Below are 21381 nucleotides of genomic sequence, written 5' to 3'. Positions count from 1 at the left end.
TCAGCAGCAGTGAGGACAAGCCACCAAGTGACCCTGGGCCTCAATGTCCCCATCTGTAAAATGAGATAAGACAGCACCTGGCCTGAGGATGCTGGAAAGTCCCAAATGAGAACATGCAGGTGAAATACGCTCTGCAACGGGAAGCCATTATTACATCCCTTATTGTGGTTACTATTGTATTATTACTCCTGAGACAGGGGAGCAGGCTGTATTTACAAAGAATGGTGGTGGGTGGGGAGCAGGTCAGGCAAGGCTGTGACTCAGCATGTGAGTTGCAGGTGTAAAATCACAGTCCTCAGAGCCTGCTCTGCCAATTGATCTTTGCCAAGCAATAAAGTATTTCAACAAATGTTGGCTACACTACGGTACATATGGTAGCCATTTTCTCTCTCAACTCATCAACTAAGCAGCTCCCAACATCTAGAATAGAACAATATTTCATTTCAGGAACAGTGGCTCAGGCCTGTAACCCCAACACTTTGGAGATTAAGGCAGGAGGATCCCTTAAGGTCAGGAATTCAAGACCGGCCTAGACAACATAGTGAGACCGTAGCTCTACAAAAATTAAAAATTTTTGCATGGTGGTGTGCCGAGTAGTACCTGTAGTCCCAGCAACTAAGGAGGCTGAGACAGGAAGATGAACCCAGGAGTCTGAGGCTGCAGTGAGCTGTGACACCGCCACTGCACTCCAGCCTGGGTGACGGAGTGAGACCCTGTCTCTAAAAATAAAAAAAGAACAGTGTTTCACCAATTCTCTTAGTCTCAGTTGTCATTTTCTTAAAAAAACGTACAATTTTACACACAGCAGGTAAGTACACACCTGTAAAAACCCACTTAGCGTGAATTAAAGGACATTTTAAATGTGCATTAAATGTGAATTAAAGGACATTTTCTAGTGGCTAAGAGTCAACAACAAATTAAATCAGTAAAGTCAACTGACTGTGAATGCTAACTCAGAGGCTGGCCTAAAAGAAAATGCCAACTCCATGGCCTGGTGTGAGCAAGCAAAATAACAGCAACAATTTGCACCCTGGTGATGGACAACCTCGCCTGACCCAGCAGCAACTGTGGAGCCCGCGCCTGCACTCCAGAAACCTCGACCCACAGAGAAAGCCTCCAAAGCCAGCACAGGGGGTGCCCTGGGCACAGAGCGTTCTAGTTCTTAGCAAAGAAAAAACTGAAAGGGAAGAACGTTTGCAAGAACATGTGCCTAGGCCAATCATGTCTGGGGCCCCCCAGCCAGGGTGTGGGGGGAATTGAGGGGGACAGTCCATCCCTATAAACATACAGTCCTGGTTAAACACGCTCAGTGTGAGGGTGTCAACATCAAGTTTTTTCGTGTTTCATCTTTCCCCTTGGCAGAGTCTGAAATGAGACAGTTTTCTCTTCCACTGAAAAATATAAAATTGAAAAGCACATCCTCTTCAGATTAAAAAAAAGCCAGCTGGGGCTGGGTGCGGTAGCTCACGCCTATAATCCCAGCACTTTGGGAGGCTGAGGCGGGTGGATCACGAGGTTAGGAGATCGAGACCATCCTGGCTAACACGGTGAAACCCCATCTCTACTAAATTGGCCAGGCGTGGTGGCGGGCGCCTGTAGTCCCAGCTACTTGGGAGGCTGAGGCAGAGGAATGGCGGGTGAACCCGAGAGGTGGAGCTTGCAGTGAGCCGAGATTGTACCACTGCACTCCAGCCTAGGCAACAAAGCAGACTCCATCTCTTTAAAAAAAAAAAAAAAAAAAGAGGCCGGGCGCAGTGGCTCAAGCCTGCAATCCCAGCACTTTGGGAGGCCAAGACGGGCGGATCACGAGGTCAGGAGATCAAGACCATCCTGGCGAACACAGTGAAACCCCATCTCTACTAAAAAATACAAAAAACTAGCCAGGCGAGGCGGCGGGTGCCTGTAGTCCCAGCTACTCGGGAGGCTGAGGTAGGAGAATGGCATAAACCTGGGAGGCGGAGCTTGCAGTGAGCTGAGATCCGGCCACTGCACTCCAGCCTGGGCCACAGAGCAAGACTCCGCCTCAAAAAAAAAAAAAAAAAGAAAGAAAAAGAAAAAGAGAAAAATAAAAGCCAGGTAGGCATAGTGACACACTGGCTGACACCTACAATCCCAGCACTTTGGGAGGCCAAGGCAGGTGGATCGCTTTGAGCTCAGAAGTTTGAAACTGGCCTGGGCAACATGGAGAAACCCTGTCTCTACAAAAAAAATACAAAACTTAGCAGGGTGTGGTGTCACACACCTGTGGTCCCAGCCACTCAGAAGGCTGAGGCTGGAAAATCGCTTGAACCCGAGAGGCAAAGGTTGTAGTGAGCTGAGATCGCACCACTGCACTCCAGCCTGGGTCACAGAGTGAGACCCTGTCTCACAAAAAAGGAAGAAAAGGAAGAAAAGGGAAGGAAGGAAGGAAGGGAGGGAGGGAGGGAGGGAGGGAGGAAGGAAGGAAGGAAGGAAGGAAGGAAGGAAGGAAGGAAGGAAGGAAGGAAGGAAGGAAGGAAGGAAAGGAAGAAGGGAAAGAAGGGAAAGAAGGGAAGAAGGAAAGAAAGGCCAGTTTTCTACAGATTGGCGTCATGACAGAGGCATGCTTGTTGATGTCACTTGCACAAGAGGGAAGCCCTTTCCTCACCCTCTGATGAGTGCAGGTGAGGATGTAGCGGGGCCCCAGTCCTAGTCGTGCCCTGACTGCTGTCACTGGCCAGTGGGCCTGAGCAGGCAGCTCTGGACCCTGTGCCTGTTTCTTCACCCGAGAGACAAAACGTTCCCGTCTGTCAACTACCCTCAAAGGCAGCTGGAGAGACAGACTGCGCTCCTGGCTGCTGTTCCAAATACCCAGCCTCCAATCGACAGACGGTTATCGCCGGCCCACTACGTGCCAGGAGCCCAGATTTCAGGGACCGGGGACGGACCCAGCAGGCAGCAGGACAGATGGAGCTCCTCGACCCTCCCGGAGCCCATGGTGTGGCATCCATAGGACAAAACGGTGGCTTTGGAGCCCATGGTCTGATCCAGACGCCTGTTCTCTATGGGGTTCTGACTGGTTGTTTTACCCTCTCCCTCTCAGTTTCCTCATCTAGAAACAAGCACAGGGACGACGGCACCACTGTTGGTCCCACAACACTCCCTCACTCCTGTACCAGACCTGTGCCCCAGATCTCTCCCCAGGCCCCAGAGCCGCCTGCCCGGGCCCACTCACTGGTGAGGGGAGTCGGGGTACCACCAGGGCTGGGGTCCCGTTGCCACCTGTTCTGGGAGACCAGGTTATCAGAATCAGGGAAGTGGGGGGCAGGGTGTGGTGGCTCATGCCTGTAATCCCAGCACTTTGGAAGGCCAAGGTGGGTGGATCACTTGAGGCCAGAAGTTCGAGACCAGCCTGGCCAACATGGTGAAATCCCATCTCTACCAAAAATACAAAAAAAGTAGCCAGGGTTGGTGGTGTGCGCCTGTAATCCCAGCTACTTGGGAGGCTGAGGCAGGAGAATCGCTTGAGCCCAGGTGGCGGAGGCTACAGTGAGCCAAGATCACACCATTGCACTCCAGCCTAGGTGACAAAGCGAGACTCCACCTCAAGAAAAAATAAAACAAAGAAAAAGGGAAGTGGGGCTCTGAGCGGGCAGAGAAGGGGCCAGGAATCTGTGAAGATGGTGCTGGGAGACAGGGCCTGTGCAGAGGGTGGGGGCAGGACACTGGTCCACGCAGTGTGCGGCCAGTCAGAGAGGCTGCATCCGGCTGCTTCCTCCAGGCCTGATGGAACAGAGGAGGGAAAAGACAAAAGGAGGCACAGGAGCCCTCTTCCTCCTGTCCTTTATTCCCAGCCCAGTGGAGGTGATTCATCCCACCACTGTGGGTGCCACCTGACTTTCACGAGTGTGTCACACTGCGTCCTAATTTTCTGTGTGCCTGGCTGCAGCTGAGCTGACCTGCAGGGCGGGGCTCGGTTTTATTTATCTCAGTCCCAAGACAGCACACAGTAGCTCAGCAAGCAGACAGAATCTCACGGTGCCCCAGCCCCAGCCAGAGCTGGTTTTTTTTTTTTTTTGAGACAGAGTTTTGCCCTTGTCGCCCAGGCTGGAGTGCAATGGTACGATCTCAGCTCACTGCAACCTCTGCCTCCCAGGTTCAAGCGATTCTCCCGCCTCAGCCTCCCGAGTAGCTGGGATTACAGGCATGTGCCACCACGCCCGGCTAATTTTGTATTTTTAGTAGAGACGAGGTTTCACCATGTTGCTCAGGCTGGTCTCGAACTCCTGACCTCAGGTGATCCACCCGCCTCGGCCTCCCAAAGTGTTGGGATTACAGACGTGAGCCACTGCGCCCGGCATAGCTGGTTTTCCTTTTGACTGTACCTAAATGTGGGGTCTCATGTGGCTTGGAGGGTTTCCTGCAAAGTGATGGGTTTTGACTCAACTGACACAGCCACAGCCCACCAGGCACTCCCACCGCTGCTATCCTGGCTCCCTGAAGGTGGCCTCAATCTGACGGCTGCAGACCCTATGCCTGCTTCTTCCCCTTGCTTCCTCTCCCACCTAGACCCTCACCTGTCCAAATAGCTACCCCACATACTCCTTCCACCCCCAGCCCTTTCTATTCTTCCTGAAACCACCTCAGGCCAAGTTTATCTTGATCACTTCATGTCCATATCACAGAGACCGTCTCAAAGCTAGAACCCAGTTCCAAGCACTCCCTGGGTAAGCAGCCAGACCATCTAAAGGTGTCACTCCTCAAGAACCTGCCATAGCTCCCTACTGCCCCTCATAATGTGGCCCACCCTACTCTTCCTTCAACAGATGATTACTGAGCACCTGAGTGCCAGTTGCAGCCTGGTGAACAAGGATGAATAAAACAGGCACAATCTCTGCCCTTGTGGACCTACTCTAGGTAGTTGGAGAAGACAGACCATCAATCCACCCCGCAAAGAGAAAATTATAAACAGCTAAATGGAAAAGGTGTCCATCTCCACCAGTGGTAACAGAGAAGCTGGGCCAGTTTGTCAGGAAAGGCTTCCCTGAGGAAGTGATGCCCCAGCTGATATGAAGAGGTGTAGGGATTCACCAGAGGATGAAGGGTTTGCAAAGAGCATTCCAGAGAGAGGGAACAGCAGATGCAAAGGCCCTGAGGCAAGACGAAGGCTCGCCTGGGCAGATGACAGAAAGAGGGGCCAGCGGGCCACAGGGCAGAGGGAATGAGGACTGCAGGCCTGGGAGGCACGGGGAGCAGGTATGCTGTCAGCTGCCGGGAGCAGCGCCTGATCCAGCCCGGTTTCTACCAGTGTGCTCAAGAGGAGGAAAAGTGACTTTATGTTAGCCTGACCTGCACGAAGTCAGTAAACAGATTCTGCTATCAAGTCTACATTCCACACTGCAGGCAGTGCAGATGGAAATCCCAGACAAATGCCTGTGGTCATCTGTAACCTTTACTTTCACCTGACAGTTTGTACTATCAAGAGCTGGGACTCCTATGAGGGGAAAAGCCCAAAGAAGCTTTAAGAGCTCATGGTCTGTACTCCATGCAGGAGCAAACTTCAGGGCCACCACTCTGACCAGTGGTAAAGCCCAGTCCAGTGCGAAGGACAGTGGGCAGGTCTCAGCTCCTTGGCCCCCATCAGCCACTGGCCACTCTCTGGGCAAGCAGACATCCTGTCAGTCCCTTTTGTCTTGGGCCAATTTGTAGCCCAGACACAAACTCTCACGTCTTATTTACCAAAAGACCTTCCTCCTTTCATCCCTGAGTTGCCTAAATTAAAGGAAGGATATAAACCCCAAAGTCCCAGCCGCATGTTCTGGCCCTTTGACCTAGACCTGCAGCCTCTCAGCTCCGGCTCAGTCCTCTTTGCCTCTGTGCAAAAGGCTATTCCCCATGGCCTAGACCAAGGGTGTCCAGTCTTTTGGCTTCCCTGGGCCACACTAGAATTGTCTTGGGCCACACATAAAATACACTAACACTAACACTAACGATAGCTGATGAGCTCAAAAAAAAAAAAATCACCAAAAAACCTCATAATGCTTTAAGAGAGTTCACAAATTTGTGTTGGGCTGCATTCAAAGCCATCCTGGGTCACATGCAGGCATGGGTTGGACAAGCTTGGCCTACACCAAACACGCCCTCTCCTCCATACAACCATGTCCAACACCGAAATGGAAGCCAGTCGTCTGCCCCTCCTGCAGCTTGGACCACCTGTGACCTTAGCCTCTGCTGTGGGCCAGGCCTGGACAACTCAATTCTGCATGGGCCAGGAGCACTGATTACCACTCTGGCAGGGAAACCTTTGGATCCTCCTAAAGACAATTGGCTAGGAGTGGTGGCTCACACCTGGAATCTCAGTGCTTTGGAGGCAGAGGCAGGAGGATCACTTGAGGTCAGGAGTTCGAAACCAGACCGGGCAACATAGCAAGATCCTGTCTCTACAAAAAAATTAAAAATTAGCCAGGCATGGTGTTGTATGCCTGTAGTCTCAGTTCCTTGGGAGGCTGAGGCAGGAGGATCACTTGAGGCGAAGAGTCGAGGCTACAATGAGCTTTGATTGCACCACTGCACTCCAGCCCGAGAAATAAAGCAAGATCCTATCTCTAAAGGAAAAAGAAAGACAAGGCCAGGCGCGACGGCTCAAGCCTGTAATCCCAGCACTTTGGGAGGCCGAGACGGGCGGATCACGAGGTCGGAGATCGAGACCAGCCTGGCTAACACGGTGAAACCCCGTCTCTACTAAAAAATACAAAAAACTAGCGGGGCGAGGTGGCGGGCGCCTGTAGTCCCAGCTACTCGGGAGGCTGAGGCAGGAGAATGGCGTGAACCCGGGAGGCAGAGCTTGCAGTGAGCCGAGATCCGGCCACTGCACTCCAGCCCGGCCTACAGAGCGAGACTCCGTCTCAAAAAAAAAAAAAAAAAAAAAAAGAAAGACAATAAGCAGGCCTTTCCATGTTCCTCTCTACCTTTTAATGAGATGAGATTAAAGCAATAAAATACAAACTCAGACTACATAATATCTAATAACTAGGTATAAAAACAAATGAGGTTAGGAGATGTCATGCTATGATAATGCTTGGGAGTTTAAAAAAAAAACCCACAAACTCAAAAAAAAAACTTTCCAAGACAAGAAACTATATGGTGCAATGAAGAGGCCTGGACCTGTGTCAGAAAAGCCATGTCAGCCCGAGCTCACCGGGTACAAACTTGGGCAAGGGACATGACAATCTCTGGCCTCACTTTACCTCTTTTTTTTTTTTTGAGATAGGGTCTTGCTCTGTCACCCAGGCTAGAGTGCAGTGGCACAATCTCGGCTCAGTGCAACCTCCGCCTCCTGGGTCCAAGCAATTCTCCTGCCTCAGCCTCCTGAGTAGCTGGGATTACAGGCACGCGCCACCATGCCAGGATAATTTCTGTATTTTAGTAGAGACGGGGTTTTACCATGTTGGCCAGGCTGGTCTCGAACTCCCAACCTCCAGTGATCCACCTGCCTTGGCCTCCCAAAGTGCTGTGATTACAGGTGTTAGCCATCGCACCCGGCCCACTTTACCTCTTTATACACTGAAGATAATACTGGCCAGAGTGACTGGGAGGATGAACCAGACAATCTAAGATGTCTTCTTTACTCAGTCCTTCCAGCCTGGTGGTGAGACCTTTCCTGACCTCCACATCAGATCAGAACCTGCCCTGCTCTACTCATCTCACGGCATCAATCCCCACTGGGTGCACCACACATTGGCTCATTTCTTCATATCTGGACCCCTCTCCACAATGTCAGCCCCGTGAGGCAGCGCTGTCTTCAGATTCACCGTTCCATCCGCTGCCCAGAAAGTGCACGGCAAAAAGAAGATGCCGAATAAATACTCACTGAACAAACAGTGTGATCTACAAAAGGAAGGCACGAGGGCCAGGTGTGGTGGCTCACACCTGTAATTCCAGCACTCTGAGAGGCTGAGGTGGGCAGATCACTTGAGGTCAGGAGTTCGAGACCAGCCTGGGCAACATGGTGAAACTCCATTTCTACTAAAAATACAAAAATTAGCTGGGCATGGTGGCGGGTGCCTGTAATCCCAGCTACTCAGGAGGCTGAGACAGGAGAATCGCTTGAATCCAGGAGGCGGAGGTTGCAGTGAGCCAAGACAGCGCCATTGCACTCCAGCCTGGGTGACAAGAGTGAAACTCCATCTCAAAAAAAAAGGGAAGGCACTGAGAGCTCATGCATCACACGGCAGGGTGCTGACATTCTACTGTGACAAAGCAGGTCAAGCGAGTCCACAGTCCCAGTCTGCAGATGAGAAAACTGCGGTACAGAAAGTATTTGCAGGACTGAGGGCAGCGAAGGAGTATCTGGGAATCCAAACAAACATCTAAGGACCCAAACATTGAAAAGCTGGCACCACTGCACCTGATAGTGCCTGTTTTTCTTTTCTTTTTTTTTTTTTTTGAAATGGAGTCTCGCTTTGTTGCCCAGATTGGAGTGTGCAGGGGCGCGATCCTGGCTCGCTGCAGTCTCCGCCTCCTGGGTTCAAGTGACTCTCCTGCCTCCTGAGTAGCCGGGATTACAGGTGCCCGCCACCACGCCCGGCTAATTTTTTGTTTTTTCAGTAGAGACGGGGTTTCACCGTGTTGGCCAGGCTGGTCTTGAACTCCTGACCTCAGGTGATCCACTTGCCTTGGTCTCCCAAAGTGCTAGGATTACAGACGTCAGCCACTGCGCCCGGCCCGGAAAGTTGTTTTAAAGTTCAGAATGGGGGTGGAGGGGTCTTGCCCAGTGAGAATCTATTAAGTCAAAAAAAAAAAAACAATCAACAACAACCAAAAAAAAAAAAACAGGCCAGCGCAGGTCAATAAGAGACAGGGAATTCTGGATCTTTCAGAAGTGGATTTTACTCTAAAACCTGGTTCTCATCAATTTAGACTGCATCGCCATTAGCATTCTAGTAAGATAGACTAGCGATTATTTCAGAGGCAGAAAAAAAACAAGGCACAAGAGGACAAGTAAGTGTCTGAGCCACTCAGCATTCATTTCAGACACACTGGCCGGGTGCTGCTCTGGGAGGGTGCCCAGCAGGCCGTCTGGAACAGGAGGGCTCTGCGGCAGGAGGACGTGGATGAGACCTCAGCTCTGGGCCCACCAACTATGAGACTTCAGCAAGTTACTTTATTTCTGTGGGTCTTGGTTTCCTCACTTGTAAAAGGGGAATAAAACCTCCTAGAATGGTGGCACCTACCAAAATACAGCAAAAGCTCCTGGATGAAGAATGCATGACAAGGGGAAAAGGGGGAAGGTTTAACTCTTTGGGCCCAGGGCAGTCTCTCCTCATCACTGAGCCCAGTACCATGCACTTCCTAGGGACAGCGGCCACAAAAGGGACTGACAGAAGGTACAAGGGAGAGAACTCTCATTCGCGTGGGGCTAAGGGAGGACACCACGGGGAAGGCCTCAAAGACTGTCCTTCAGGGCAGGGAGCATGCGGCAGGAGCTCACAGTGATGGTCTAGCAACTGGAGCAACACAGCTAAGGATGCCGAGGCTAGAAAGTGTCGCCAAGGGCCAGAAGTGCAGGAAAGGGACCCAGCAAGGTTAGGTGGAGTCGATTCAGGGCTTACTAAGCTCATCAAAGCTGACTTTTTTTGAGACAGAGTCTCACCCTGTCTCCCAGGCTGGGGTGCAGTGGCGCAATCTCAGCTCACTGCAACCTCCACCTCTTGGTTTCAAGTGATTCTCATGCCTCAGCCTCCCAAGTAGCTGGGACTATAGGCGTGTGCCACTATGCCTGACTTTTGTATTTTTGGTACACACAGAGTTTCACTAGGCTGGTCTCGAACTCCTGGCCTCAAGTGATCCGTCTGCCTCAGCCTCCCAAGGTGCTGAGATTATAGGCGTGAGCCACAGCGCCCAGCTGTAAACTGACTTCTTTTGAAGGGGAATGGGAGCTGCGAAAGGTTTTTGGAACAGGGGAGTATGTTTTAGAAGATGAATCCCAGTCAGATGCTATGGCTGATGCCTGTAATTTCCAATACTTTGGAAGGCCGAGGTAGGATTGCTTGAGGCTAGGGGTTTAAGACCTGCCTAAGCAACACAGCAAGACTCTATCTCTACAAAAAAATTTTTTTTAATTAGCTGAGTATGACTGGTGCGCTCCTGTAGCACCAGCTACTTGGGAGGCCAAGGTGGGAGAATTGCTTGAGCCCAGGAGTTTGAGGTTACAGTGAGCTATGATCCTACTACTGCTCTCCAGCCTGGGGGACAGAGCGAGACCCTGTCTCAAAAAACAAAAAGAAGATGACTCCCACAGTGGCGGGGGATGAAGTGGGAGGGAGAGGGCAAGTAGGAAGTAGGATGGCCCAGCCCACTTTGGGCATGGCAAGAAAGTGGCCTATTCCACAGTCCAGCAGGCTGGCAGGGGTGCAGGAGAGCCACCTTCTGGACTCCAGAAGGCAGGTTTGGAGTCCTCTGCACAGAAGTTTCAGGGGAGGGAGCACACAGAGAGATAAGATGCAGGTGGGGAGGCTGAAATTAGGGGACAAGAGGGAGAGACTGAAAGGAGAGAGGATGAAGAGTAAAATCCCATGGGCTCCAGTGTTGCAGGGTTCGAGGAGGATCGGCTGCAGCCACAGGGCACCAGGTTTAAGGACGGAGGGGCGGCTGGTAACCTCGGGGAGTATAAGGAGGGAGAAAATCTGGACTCATTTCCATGGAAGGCTTTTTGGAAAACAGAAGAGAGCTGAGCAGGGGGACAGGGAGAAACACAAATAACTGAGATGCTGATGGGAAAAAAAAAATCACTACTAAAGAGGCAGGAGTGCAGACCTTTCTAATTCATATTGATATTCAGGGTCAGAAAAGAGTATACAAGGAAGGAGATTCTGAGATGATGTCGGGGAGCACACAGCAGGCTGAAAAAGACGCTGATGGGAAAAGTGCAGACGGGCGTGGGGGTGGAGAAAACACACCCCTCCTCCCCTAGGCTACCCACTGGGTTATCCGCTTTGCTCACCTTCACCTGGCCGTCTGCTTGCCAAGTGTGCTCTGTCACCAAAATCCAACCAGATCACAGCCGCCTGCTGCAGGGTGCTTCCCTGTTGCCCCCAATCAAAAATTTTGGAATCATACCCTTGGTTCCCCCAGAATTATCTGTGAACCCAAGTGATCTCCTGAGCTAGACAGCAAGGGCCTGGGAGGGCCATGCCTCACATCTGGGTCAACAGTAACCCATGGTGTAGATCTTCACTCGAGAGCAGGTGTAGAGAAATGCTGACATTTCCAAACGAAGAAAACCAGGCCAAGCCTTCATTCAACAAATGTATAGGGAAAGGAACAGGAAGAGGCTTAGGAGTCAGTGACCTGGCCGGGCGTAATGGCTCACACCATTTTGGGAGGCCAAGGCGGGTGGATCACTTGAGGTCAGGAATTTGAGACCAGCCTGGCCAACATGGTGAAACCCCGTCTCCACTAAAAAAATACAAAAATTAGCTGAGTGTGCCTGTAGTCCCAGCTATCAGGAGGCTGAGGCAGGAGAATCACTTGAACTTGGGAGGCGGAGGTTGCAGTGGGCTGACATCACACCACTGCACTTCACCCTGGGTGACAGAGCAATACTCCACCTCAAAAAAAAAAAATTTTTGGACAGGAAAATTTGGACAGGAAGTTTTAGAAAGATCCAAGCCTCCCAAACTGGTAGTGCTTAGAGGTTTCTCATGAAATGATCTTAGGTGATTTTCCCTGACTCCTGCCGTCCCTGCCCGCCCCCCCCCCCCCCCCCCCCCCCTCCCCACTACATACTCTAAACTGTAGCACTTAGCTATTAATAACTACTATCTGTAGGACACTTAACAGTTTACAGAGCACTTTCATGTCAGTAACAAGAACTTGCTAATTAATAATCACTGGGTGTTAGCACTGTTAATTTAGTGACAGTGTTGCAAACTGGCTAGCTGTGCACTTCTCTCGCCTTGGATCAGCTAACCAGTCATGCAAGCATGCAACCGGCCTGTCAGCTCTCTTCGGGTCTGGAATTCTTACTTGCTGTGGTCTCTACTCCCAAAGGTCCAAATCTGGCATAGGCACTGTTCTAAGTGCTTTTTCACATGCTTAATTTTCACATAATCCCAACACATTTTTAGATCTCCATTTTCCAAAGGAAGCAACTGATGGGTGGAAAGGCTAAGAGCTTCAACCAAAGGCACAGAGAAATCGGGGCTGGAGCCAAGATTTGAACACATGATCTGACCCTGTGTCCTCACTCTTAATCACTATGCTGTGCTAGATCATTCTAGCAAAATGCTTATATGGTGCTTTGCACAACACAGGTATTCAGCAAATAAAGGCAGCTGTGATTAGCAGAACACAGGCAGTTTCTAGTTCCCACGAGTGTCACCTCCAGGAGAGCAGCGACCTTGTCTTTCCGGATGAATGCAGCGCTCCCAGCACCTGACCCAACGCACATTTGAGGGATGGATAGAAAATGAATGAATGAAAGTCCCTCCCAAATAGCAGAGCTGCCTACGCATGACTCTTTTTCGCACGTCTGTGTCGCGCTATCGATACTGACCCTTCTTAAGCGCATCAGGCGAATTTGAGGACACAGAGAGGTGCCCAAAGACGTGCGATCTGCGACCGGTGCAGGGTGCAGGGGTGGCGGAAGCAGCTCCCAAGGGATCAGTCTGAGATCTCGCTGTTGCTGACCGGTCCGGGCTCCGGCGAGGCTCTGCCCTGCACCCAGCAGGGACCCTGCCCGCCCGGGCGCCGGCACCCGCGGGAGACAAAGACTCACCGGGCCACTGCGCCGACAGAAACGCTCGTTCCCCTCGCCCACCTCTCCGGGATGCAGCCCAGCCCCCCGCGGGTCCCCGGCCTGGGAGCTTCGGCGGCGGCAGGGTCCGGGCCCTGGGCGAAGAGGACACGCGCCGCGCATCTCCTGGCCTCGCTGGTGCCCGCGAGGGTCGCTCGGGCACTGGAGGCCGCGGGCCCCGGCCTGTCACCTTCAGGGCCGCCTGCCCACCCGCCGGCCGCAAACCCTTCAAGCACGAGCCGCCCCCGCCGCCGCCCAGCTGAGTCTCCCCGCGCCTCAGCCTCGCCGCGCCGCTCGCCTCGCGCCGCGCACCCCGGCGCCGCCCCCAGGCCCGCCCGGCCCGTACCTGCTGGGAGAGGGGGATGAGTGGCGCCGCCATCTTCCCGCGGACTGGGGCTCCGAGCGCCGGGGGAACGGGGGCGGGGCCGCTGCCGCGCGTGCGCACTGGGACGACGGGAGGGCGGTGCGCACGCAGCCTGTCTCGGGAGGGGGCGGGACCGTAGGCAGGGCCACGCACGCGCAGTCAGGCCGGCAGGGGCAGGGGCGGGGCCGCGCGCCGGCAACTTGATGGGCGGGGCCCGAGGCGTCTGCGTGCAGTGCTCTCTTGCCCGCTGTCCCTGCCCCTGCTTCCAACGTCGTTCGGACTCTCGTACCGCCGGCCGCTGGCCGAGTCGGCCATGCTCTGTCATCCCTCCAGCCCATGCCGAGGCCTGGTTCTCTGTTAGGGAGGCCGTCCCCCTGCCAGTGCGCCTGGGGAGGCGGTTGCCCACCCCGCGGAGCGTCGGGACCGTCACCCTGCCCCGCAAGGCGCCCTGTTCCTAGGATCGCAGTGTGTGTGTTCTAATCTGGGGACCCGCACCCTGCCCCCCTCACCCTGCCCCGCAAGGCGTCCTGTTCCTAGGATAGCTCTGTGTGTGTGTGTGTGTGTGTGTGTGTGTGTGTGTGTGTGTGTGTGTGTTGTAGTCTGGGGAACCCGCACCCTGCCCTGCAAGGCGTCCTATTTCTAGGATAGCTGTTTGTGTATGTTTTATAATCTGGGTCTGCCCGTTAGGGTTTTGACTAAGCTCAGGCGCAGGACTTCACCTCTCTGTGCCGCTGCAGCACCCACAGTGCCAGGTGCCAGGCATGATTCCCCTGCTGCTCTGTGTGTCCTGGCAAGTGGCTGAATTCGCCTCTCTGGGCCCCTAGGCCCCTCTTCTGAAAAGAGAGAATGGTAATACGTGTTTGTTATTGTTACACATCTATGTCCCTCACTGCCCGGCACAGAGCAGCAGGCACCTGATGCTTGCTGGAGTATGGTTATTAGAAGAAAAGCACTATTCTAGAGGACTTTTTTTTTTATTTTACTTTATTTTGTCTCACTCTGTCAACCAGGCTGGAGTGCAGTGGCACGATCTCGGCTCACTGCAACCTCGCCTCTCAGGTTCAAGTGATTCTCATACCTCAGCCTCCTGAGTAGTGGGTATTACAGGCATGCACCACCATGCCCGGCTAATTTTTGTATTTATATTTTTATTTTATTTTTGAGACGGAGTCTTGCTCTGTCGCCCAGGCTGGAGTGCAATGACGTGATTTCCACTCACTGCAACCTCTGCTTCCCAGGTTGCAGCAATTCTCCTCTCTCAGCCTCCCTAGTAGCTGGGATTACAGGCGCCCACCAACACGCTTGGCTAACTTTTGTATTTTTAGTAGAGACGGTTTCACCATGTTGGCCAGGCTGGTCTCAAACTCCTGACCTCAGGTGATCCGCCTGCCTTAGCCTCCCAAAGTGCTGGGATTACAGGTGTGAGCCACCGCGCCTGGCCATATTTTTGTGTTTGTAATAGAGATGGGGTTTCACCATGTTGGCCAGGCTGGTCTCGAACTCCTGACCTCAAGCAGTCTGCCTGCCTCGGCCTTCCAAAATGCTGGAATTACAGGGCATTTATTTATTCAAATGCTCCAGCCTGGGTGACAGAGCAAGACCCTGTCTCAAAAAATAAAATAAATAAAATAAAGATACATTACCTTCCATTGGCTGTGGGCACCCAGCACATACACCTCCAGGGCCAATTTCTACATACAGAGTGAAGAAGGAAGTCCAATTAGGCAACTTGACCACAGCAGCACGGGGTTTCTTCAGGGAAGGTTGGCCTCTCCTTACCAGGCATCCTATGATGGTGGCACAGTGTGTCTGGCCTGGCACCAGTTCCCAGCAAGCAAGGCAGAAGGCCGGCAATCTCAGGGGTGGGGACGCAGCCTCCTGTCCATCTCCTCCTGCCTGGTGTTTCACAAGCAGCTGCTCCAGCATCTTCAATGATTCAGGGTAACTCCTGCCACTCAGATGAGCACTGCACGCTTTATGATTCATTCAACAACCATTCACCTGCCAAACACGTGTTGAGCACTCTACCTTGGGCCAGACCCGTGGCCTAGACACAGGTGAACTAATTGTGCATCAGGTCAACACACTCTGTACCCCCAGTTGACAGTCTAGAGCAGGGAGCTGTCTCATCCTGAAACTGTGTTAGAACCACCCTATAAGGGCTTGTTAAACACAAACTGGGGTTCTTAGGCTGATTGGTAGCTCTAGGTGAGACTTGAGATGTTTACTTCATTTTTTTGTTGTTGTTTGTTTTTGAGACAGAGTCTCGCTATGTCACCCAGGCTGAAGTGCAATGCCATGATCTCGGCTCACTGCAACCTCCGCCTCCCAGGTTCAAGTGATTCTCATGCCTCAGCCTCCCAAGTAGCTGGAATTACAGGCATGTACCCCCATGCCTGGCTAATTTTTGTGTTTTTAGTAGAATGGGGTTTCACCCTGTTGGCCAGACTGGTCTCCATCTCCTGACCTCAAGTGATCCACCCGCCTTGGCTTCCCAAAGTGCTGGGATTACAGGCATGAGCCACTGCGCCTGGCCACGTGATTTGTTAGAAATCTAAACATCGTGGCCAGGCCCGGTGGCTCACACCTGTAATCCCAGCACCTTGGGAGGCCGAGGCAGGTGGATCATGAGGTCAGGATATGAAGACCATCCTGGCTAACACGGTGAAACCCCCTCTCTACTAAAAAATACAAAAAATGGGCCGGGCGCGGTGGCTCAAGCCTGTAATCCCAGCACTTTGGGAGGCCGAGACGGGCAGATCACGAGGTCAGGAGATCGAGACCATCCTGGCTAACACGGTGAAACCCCGTCTCTACTAAAAAATACAAAAAACTAGCCGGGCGAGGTGGCGGGCGCCTGTAGTCCCAGCTACTCGGGAGGCTGAGGCAGGAGAATGGTCTAAACCCGGGAGGCGGAGCTTGCAGTGAGCTGAGATCCGGCCACTGCACCGCAGCCTGGGCGACAGAGCAAGACTCTGTCTCAAAAAAAAAAAAAAAAAAAAAAATACAAAAAATGAACCGAGCATGGTGGTGGGCACCTGTAGTCCCAGCTATTCGGGAGGCTGAGGCAGAAGAATGGCATGAACCCGGGAGGCGGAGCCTGCAGTGAGCCGAGATCAGGTGACAGAGCGAGACTCCATCTCAAAAAAAAAAAAAAAAAAGAACAATGTATAGCCAATCAACAGCTTAGGTTATTGCATATAAATCCTCAATAAACACTTTAGGAACTGCCCTTTCTTTTTCCTTTAAGAACCCACTTGTGGGCCAGGCACAGTGGCTCATACCTGTAACCCCAGCACTTTGGGAGACCAAGGTGGGCAGATCACCTGAGGTCAGAAGTTCCAGACCAGCCTGGCCAACATGGCGAAAACCCATCTCTACTGAAAGTACAAAAATTAGCCAGGCGTGGTGGCAGGCGCCTGTAATCCCAGCTACTCAGGAGGCTGAGGCAGGAAAAGCTTGAACTCAGGTGGCAGAGGTTGCAGTGAACCGAGTTTGCAACACTGCACTCCAGCCTGGGCAACAAGAGTGAGACTCTGTCTCGAAAAATAAATACATAAATAAATAAATAAAGTAAAATAAGATGGCCAGGCACAGTAGCTCACACTTGTAATCCCAGCACTTTGGGAGGCTGAGGCGGGTGGATCATTTGACGACCAGCCTGGCCAACATGGTGAAACCCTGTCTCTACTAAAAATACAAAACAATTAGCTGGGTATGGTGGTGGGTGCCTGTAATCCCAGCTACTCAAGAGGCTGAGGCAGGAGAATCGCTCGAGTCCAGGAGGCAGAGGTTTCAGTGAGCCGAGATCACACAATCCAGCCTGGGCAACAAAAGTGAAACTCTGTCTCAAAAATAAATAAATAAATAAATAAGACACAAACCCACTTGTGGCCAGGTGCAGTGGCTTACACCTGTAATCCCAGCACTTTGGGAGGCCGAGGGGAATTATGAGTTCAGGAGTTGGAGACCAGCCTGGCCAATATGGTGAAACATCAATATGGTGAAACCCCATCTCTACAAAAAAAAATACAAAAATTAGCCAAGTGTGGTGGTGCACGCCTGTAGTCCCAGTTACTTGGGAGGCTGAGGTCAGAAAATCACTTGAACTCGGGAGGTGGAGGTTGCAGTGAGCTGAGATTGTGCCACTGCATTCCAGCCTGGGTGAAAGAGTGAGACTCTGTCTCAAAACAAAGTCAAAAACAAAAAGAACCCACTTGTAACTTGCTAATCAAAGCATATATTCAGGGCAACTTGAATCTGTCTCCTGGGCTGCAATCCTCAACCTTGGCCCAAACTCTCTACTTATATTAACTTTGCCTCAGCTTCTTTTTTTACATCTACAGAGTAATGAAGGTTTTTAACTGTCTTGAGTGCTTTATCAGTACGTATTCCATAAGGAAAAGAGAAGTACTTCTAAGTACTTCAAACAGAGGATATTGAATACAGGGGATTGAGCCAAGCTCTGTGGCTCACGCCTATAATCCCAGCCCTTTGGGAGGCTGAGACAGGTGGATTGAGACCAGCCTGGCCAACATGGAGAAACCCCACCTCTACTAAAAATACAAAAATTAACCCAGTGTGGTGGCGGGGGCCTGTAATTACACCTGTAATCCCAGTTTCTCAGTAGGCTGAGGCAGGAGAATTGCTTGAACCTGGGAGGGGAAGGTTGCAGTGAGCTGAGAAATCACCGTTGCACTCCAGCCTAGGTGACAGAGTGAGACTCTGTCTCTAAAAAATAAGTAAAGAAAAATAAATGAATACACAAACGAATACAGGGTATAAAAGTGTTGGAAGTACTGGAAGAACAAATATAGTATAAAAGTGTTGGAATACTGGAAAAACAAAAGGGGAAGGTAAGTTTACCTGAAGATTCGTAACTATATGAGGCTGCTAGCCCCTCTAGGGCTGAAAGATTAAAGCAGGGGAGGTGGCTGGACATGGTGGCTCAGGCCTGTAATCCCAGCACTTTGGGAGGCCAAGGCGGGTGGATCACCTGAGGTCAGAAGTTCGAGACCAGCCTGGCCAACGTGGTGAAACCCCATGTCTACTAAGAATACAAAAATTAGACAGTCGTGGTGGTGGGCGCCTGTAATCCCAGCTACTTGGGAGGCTGAGGCATGAGAATCACTTGAACCTCAGAGGCAGAGGTTGCAGTGAGCTGAGGTCACACCATTGCACTCCAGCTTGGATGACAAGAGCGAAGCTCCGTCTCAATAAATAATAAATAAATAAAGCATGGGAGGACCCATAACCCACAATCACTGTGCCTCCAGAAGGAACCCAGATGTGTTCACCCTTGCTAACCACAGTTGCTTCCACCATGATTGCTAAAGTCACAGCTGTTGTTGTCACCACCACCTAAGCCACTGGCAGAAGTCTGAAAAAAATGGTTTCTCCTCTCTTTCTGCCTTCCAACTTTGTTCTGATAAAGCATGATAGGAACGTTGCCAATCGGCAACAGCATCCAGGAAATGTAGCATTCAGGCTTGAAGCGCCAGTATCAGAGAGTCTAGAAGGGTGGTGGCCATAGAAATTCTCCAGCATCATGTTGTAAAAATAACCCACACTTGGCCAGGCGCAGAGGCTCACACCTGTAATTCCAGCACTTTGGAAGACCGAGGCAGGCAGTTCATGAGGTCGGGAATTCGAGACCAGCCTGGCCAACATGGTGAAACCCCATCTCTACTAAAAATACAAAAATTAGCCGGGCGTGGTGGCGGGCACCTGTAATCCCAGCTACTCGGGACGTTGAGGCAGGAGAATTGCTTGAACCTGGGAGGGGGAGGTTGCAGTGAGCCAAGATCGCACCATTGCACTCCAGCCTGGGCAACAAGAGCAAAACTCCGTCTCAGAAGAAAAAAAAATTTTTAAAAAAAGGCCGGGAGTGGTGACTCATGCCTGTAATCCCAGCACTTTGGGAGGCCGAGGCAGGCAGATCACGAGGTCAGGAGATTGAGACTATCATGGCTAACACGGTGAAACCCCATCTCTACTAAAAATACAAAAAATTAGCCAGGCATGGCGGTGGGCGCCTGTAGTCCCAGCTACTTGGGAGGCTGAGGCAGGAGAATGGCGTGAACCCGGGAGGTGGAGCTAGCAGTGAGTCAAGATCACGCCACTGCACTCCAGCCTGGGCGACAGAGAGAGACTCCGTCTCAAAAATAAAAATGTCAAAGAGACATGGGGAGCTCAAGCTCATCCTCAGTTTCGAGTCGAGACGGGTGGATCACGAGGTCAGTGAGATCGAGACCATCCTGCCACGGTGAAATTCCCCGCTCTCTACTAAGAAATGGGAACTAGGCCGGGGCGGCGCCAGGAACTCAGGGCTGGAGCTGAGGCCGAGACAGGTGGACCCGGGAGGAGGCTTGCAGTGAGCTGAGATCCTGCCAGACTCCAGCCTGGGCTACAGGACAGAGCGACTTCGCCTCACAAAAAAAAAAACAAAAATCGAAACTTAATCATGCACTTTTGAACCCTAAGAATTACGTTGAGTCTTGAAGAAAATGGGACTGTGTGATCTGAGCCATGCAGCATGTAACTACAACTTCTGCTTATAGATTATAGATTAACTCTCCTGTTCTTGCTCTGTAAATTGATTTAAAAAGACTAAATGGCATCAGCATTAAGATCTCCCTTTTAGATTGCTGACCTTTCCTCTATTATAATCTTGCACCTAAATCAGACCAGATAGTGCAAAAGACCCCGTGACTGTTACATCCTCTATGTGAATGTTAAATACACCCTTCCCAAAAAGACTACTGCCTTGACAAATCAGATTACTGTTAACTATGTACTCACGTTGTGTGAAATATGTGGAAACTCTGTCAAGCTTCCCAAACCTTACCTGTATAAATGATCCCCAAACTTCCTCACGTTGGAGTGCTGATTTCTATTCTTTGGAATCTGTGTTTCAGGGTGGCCGTCCTCAAACTTTGGGCTAAACTAAACTCGACATTTAACCATATTTCCTGAATTTATTTATTTAGGGTTGACGTTTTGATGATCCAGATGGGATCTGAAATGGAGTTCCAGTGACCTTGCCACTTTTGACAATCAGAGCCTTTGTACTGTAACCGCAAAGGGGTCTTGATCCAGACCCTGAGAGGGTTCTTGGATCTCACCCAAGAAAGAATTAAAGCAGGCAAGTCCATACAGTAGAGTGAAAGCCAGTTTCTTAGGAAAGTAAAGGAATAATGGAATGGCTACTTCATAGAGCAGCCCCAAGGGCTGCTGGGTTTTTGTTGTTGTTGTTGTTGTTTTTGAGATGGACTTTCACTCTTGTTGCCCAGGCTGGAGTACAATGGTGGGATCTCGGCTCACCACAACCTCTGCCTCCCGGGTTCAAGCGATTCTCCTGCCTCAGCCTCCTGAATAGCTGGGATTACAGGCATGCACCACCACGCCCGGATAATTTTGTATTTTTAGTAGAGATGGGGTTTCCCCATATTGGTCAGGCTGGTCTTGAACTCCCAACCCCAGGTGATCCACCCACCTCGGCCTCCCAAAGTGCTGGAATTACAGGCTTGAGCCACTGCGCCTGGCCAGGTTTCTCATTTTTATGGTTATTTCTTGATGATAAGGTAAACAAGAGGTGGATTATTCATACCTTCCCTTTTTATTTATTTATTTTTATTTTTATTTTTTGAGACGGAGTCTCTCTCTGTTGCTCAGGCTGCAGTACAGTGGCGCGATCTCGGCTCACTGCAAGCTCCGCCTCCCGGGTTCACGCCATTCTCCTGCCTCAGCCTCCCGAGTAGCTGGGACTACAGGTGCCCGCCACCATGCCCAGCTAACTTTTTGTATTTTTAGTACAGATGGGGTTTCACCTTGTTAGCCAGGATCGTCTTGATCTTCTGACCTCATGATCCGCCCACCTCAACCTCCCAAAGTGCTGGGATTACAGACGTCAGCCACCATGCCTGGCCCATGCCTTCCCTGTTTAGACTGCCATATATGGTAACTTCCTGATGTTGCCATGATCTTTGTAAGCTGTCATGGCGCTGGTGGCAGTGTAGCAGTGAGGACCACCAGAGGTCACTCCCATCACCTTCTTGGTTTTGGTGGGTTTTAGCCGGCTTCTTTACTGCAACCTGTTTTATCAGCAAGGTCTTTAGTGCTGACCTCCTATCTCATCATGTGACTAAGAATGCCTTAATCACCTGGGAATGCAGCCCAGTAGGTCTCAGCCTTATTTTACTCAGCCCCTATTCAAGATGGAGTTGCTCCGGCAGCTACCTGATTTATGAATTGTTCTTTGCTC

The 21381-nt window shown here is 51.3% G+C and overlaps 1 protein-coding gene across 17 annotated transcripts in view; it reads right to left on the bottom strand.

The window, feature by feature from the left end:
- The window catches only part of EPS15L1 (epidermal growth factor receptor pathway substrate 15 like 1), a 118744-nt gene extending 105479 nt beyond the window's left edge, over positions 1–13265 (bottom strand). For 11 of the 17 annotated variants that reach the window (XR_002518918.2, XM_021930832.2, XM_021930833.2 and 8 more), the window contains exon 1: positions 12515–12892. Coding sequence is in view for 13 of the 17 variants with exons in the window: in XM_021930832.2 (XP_021786524.1) it covers positions 12515–12877 (363 nt within the window). In the remaining 4 variants the exon portion in view is untranslated. Of the gene's footprint in view, positions 1–12514; positions 12893–13100 lie in introns of those variants that run through there. The other 6 variants (XR_640784.2, XM_009193779.3, XM_003915107.4 and 3 more) reach the window with 3 other exon arrangements.
- Positions 13266–21381: the final 8116 nt, after the last annotated feature.

The sequence above is a fragment of the Papio anubis genome, chromosome 20, assembly GCF_008728515.1.
Source record: "Papio anubis isolate 15944 chromosome 20, Panubis1.0, whole genome shotgun sequence".
NCBI classification, from domain to species: Eukaryota; Metazoa; Chordata; class Mammalia; order Primates; family Cercopithecidae; genus Papio; species Papio anubis.
Note: the sequence above shows the minus strand (reverse complement) of the source record. Positions and strands in the feature narration are given on the sequence as shown.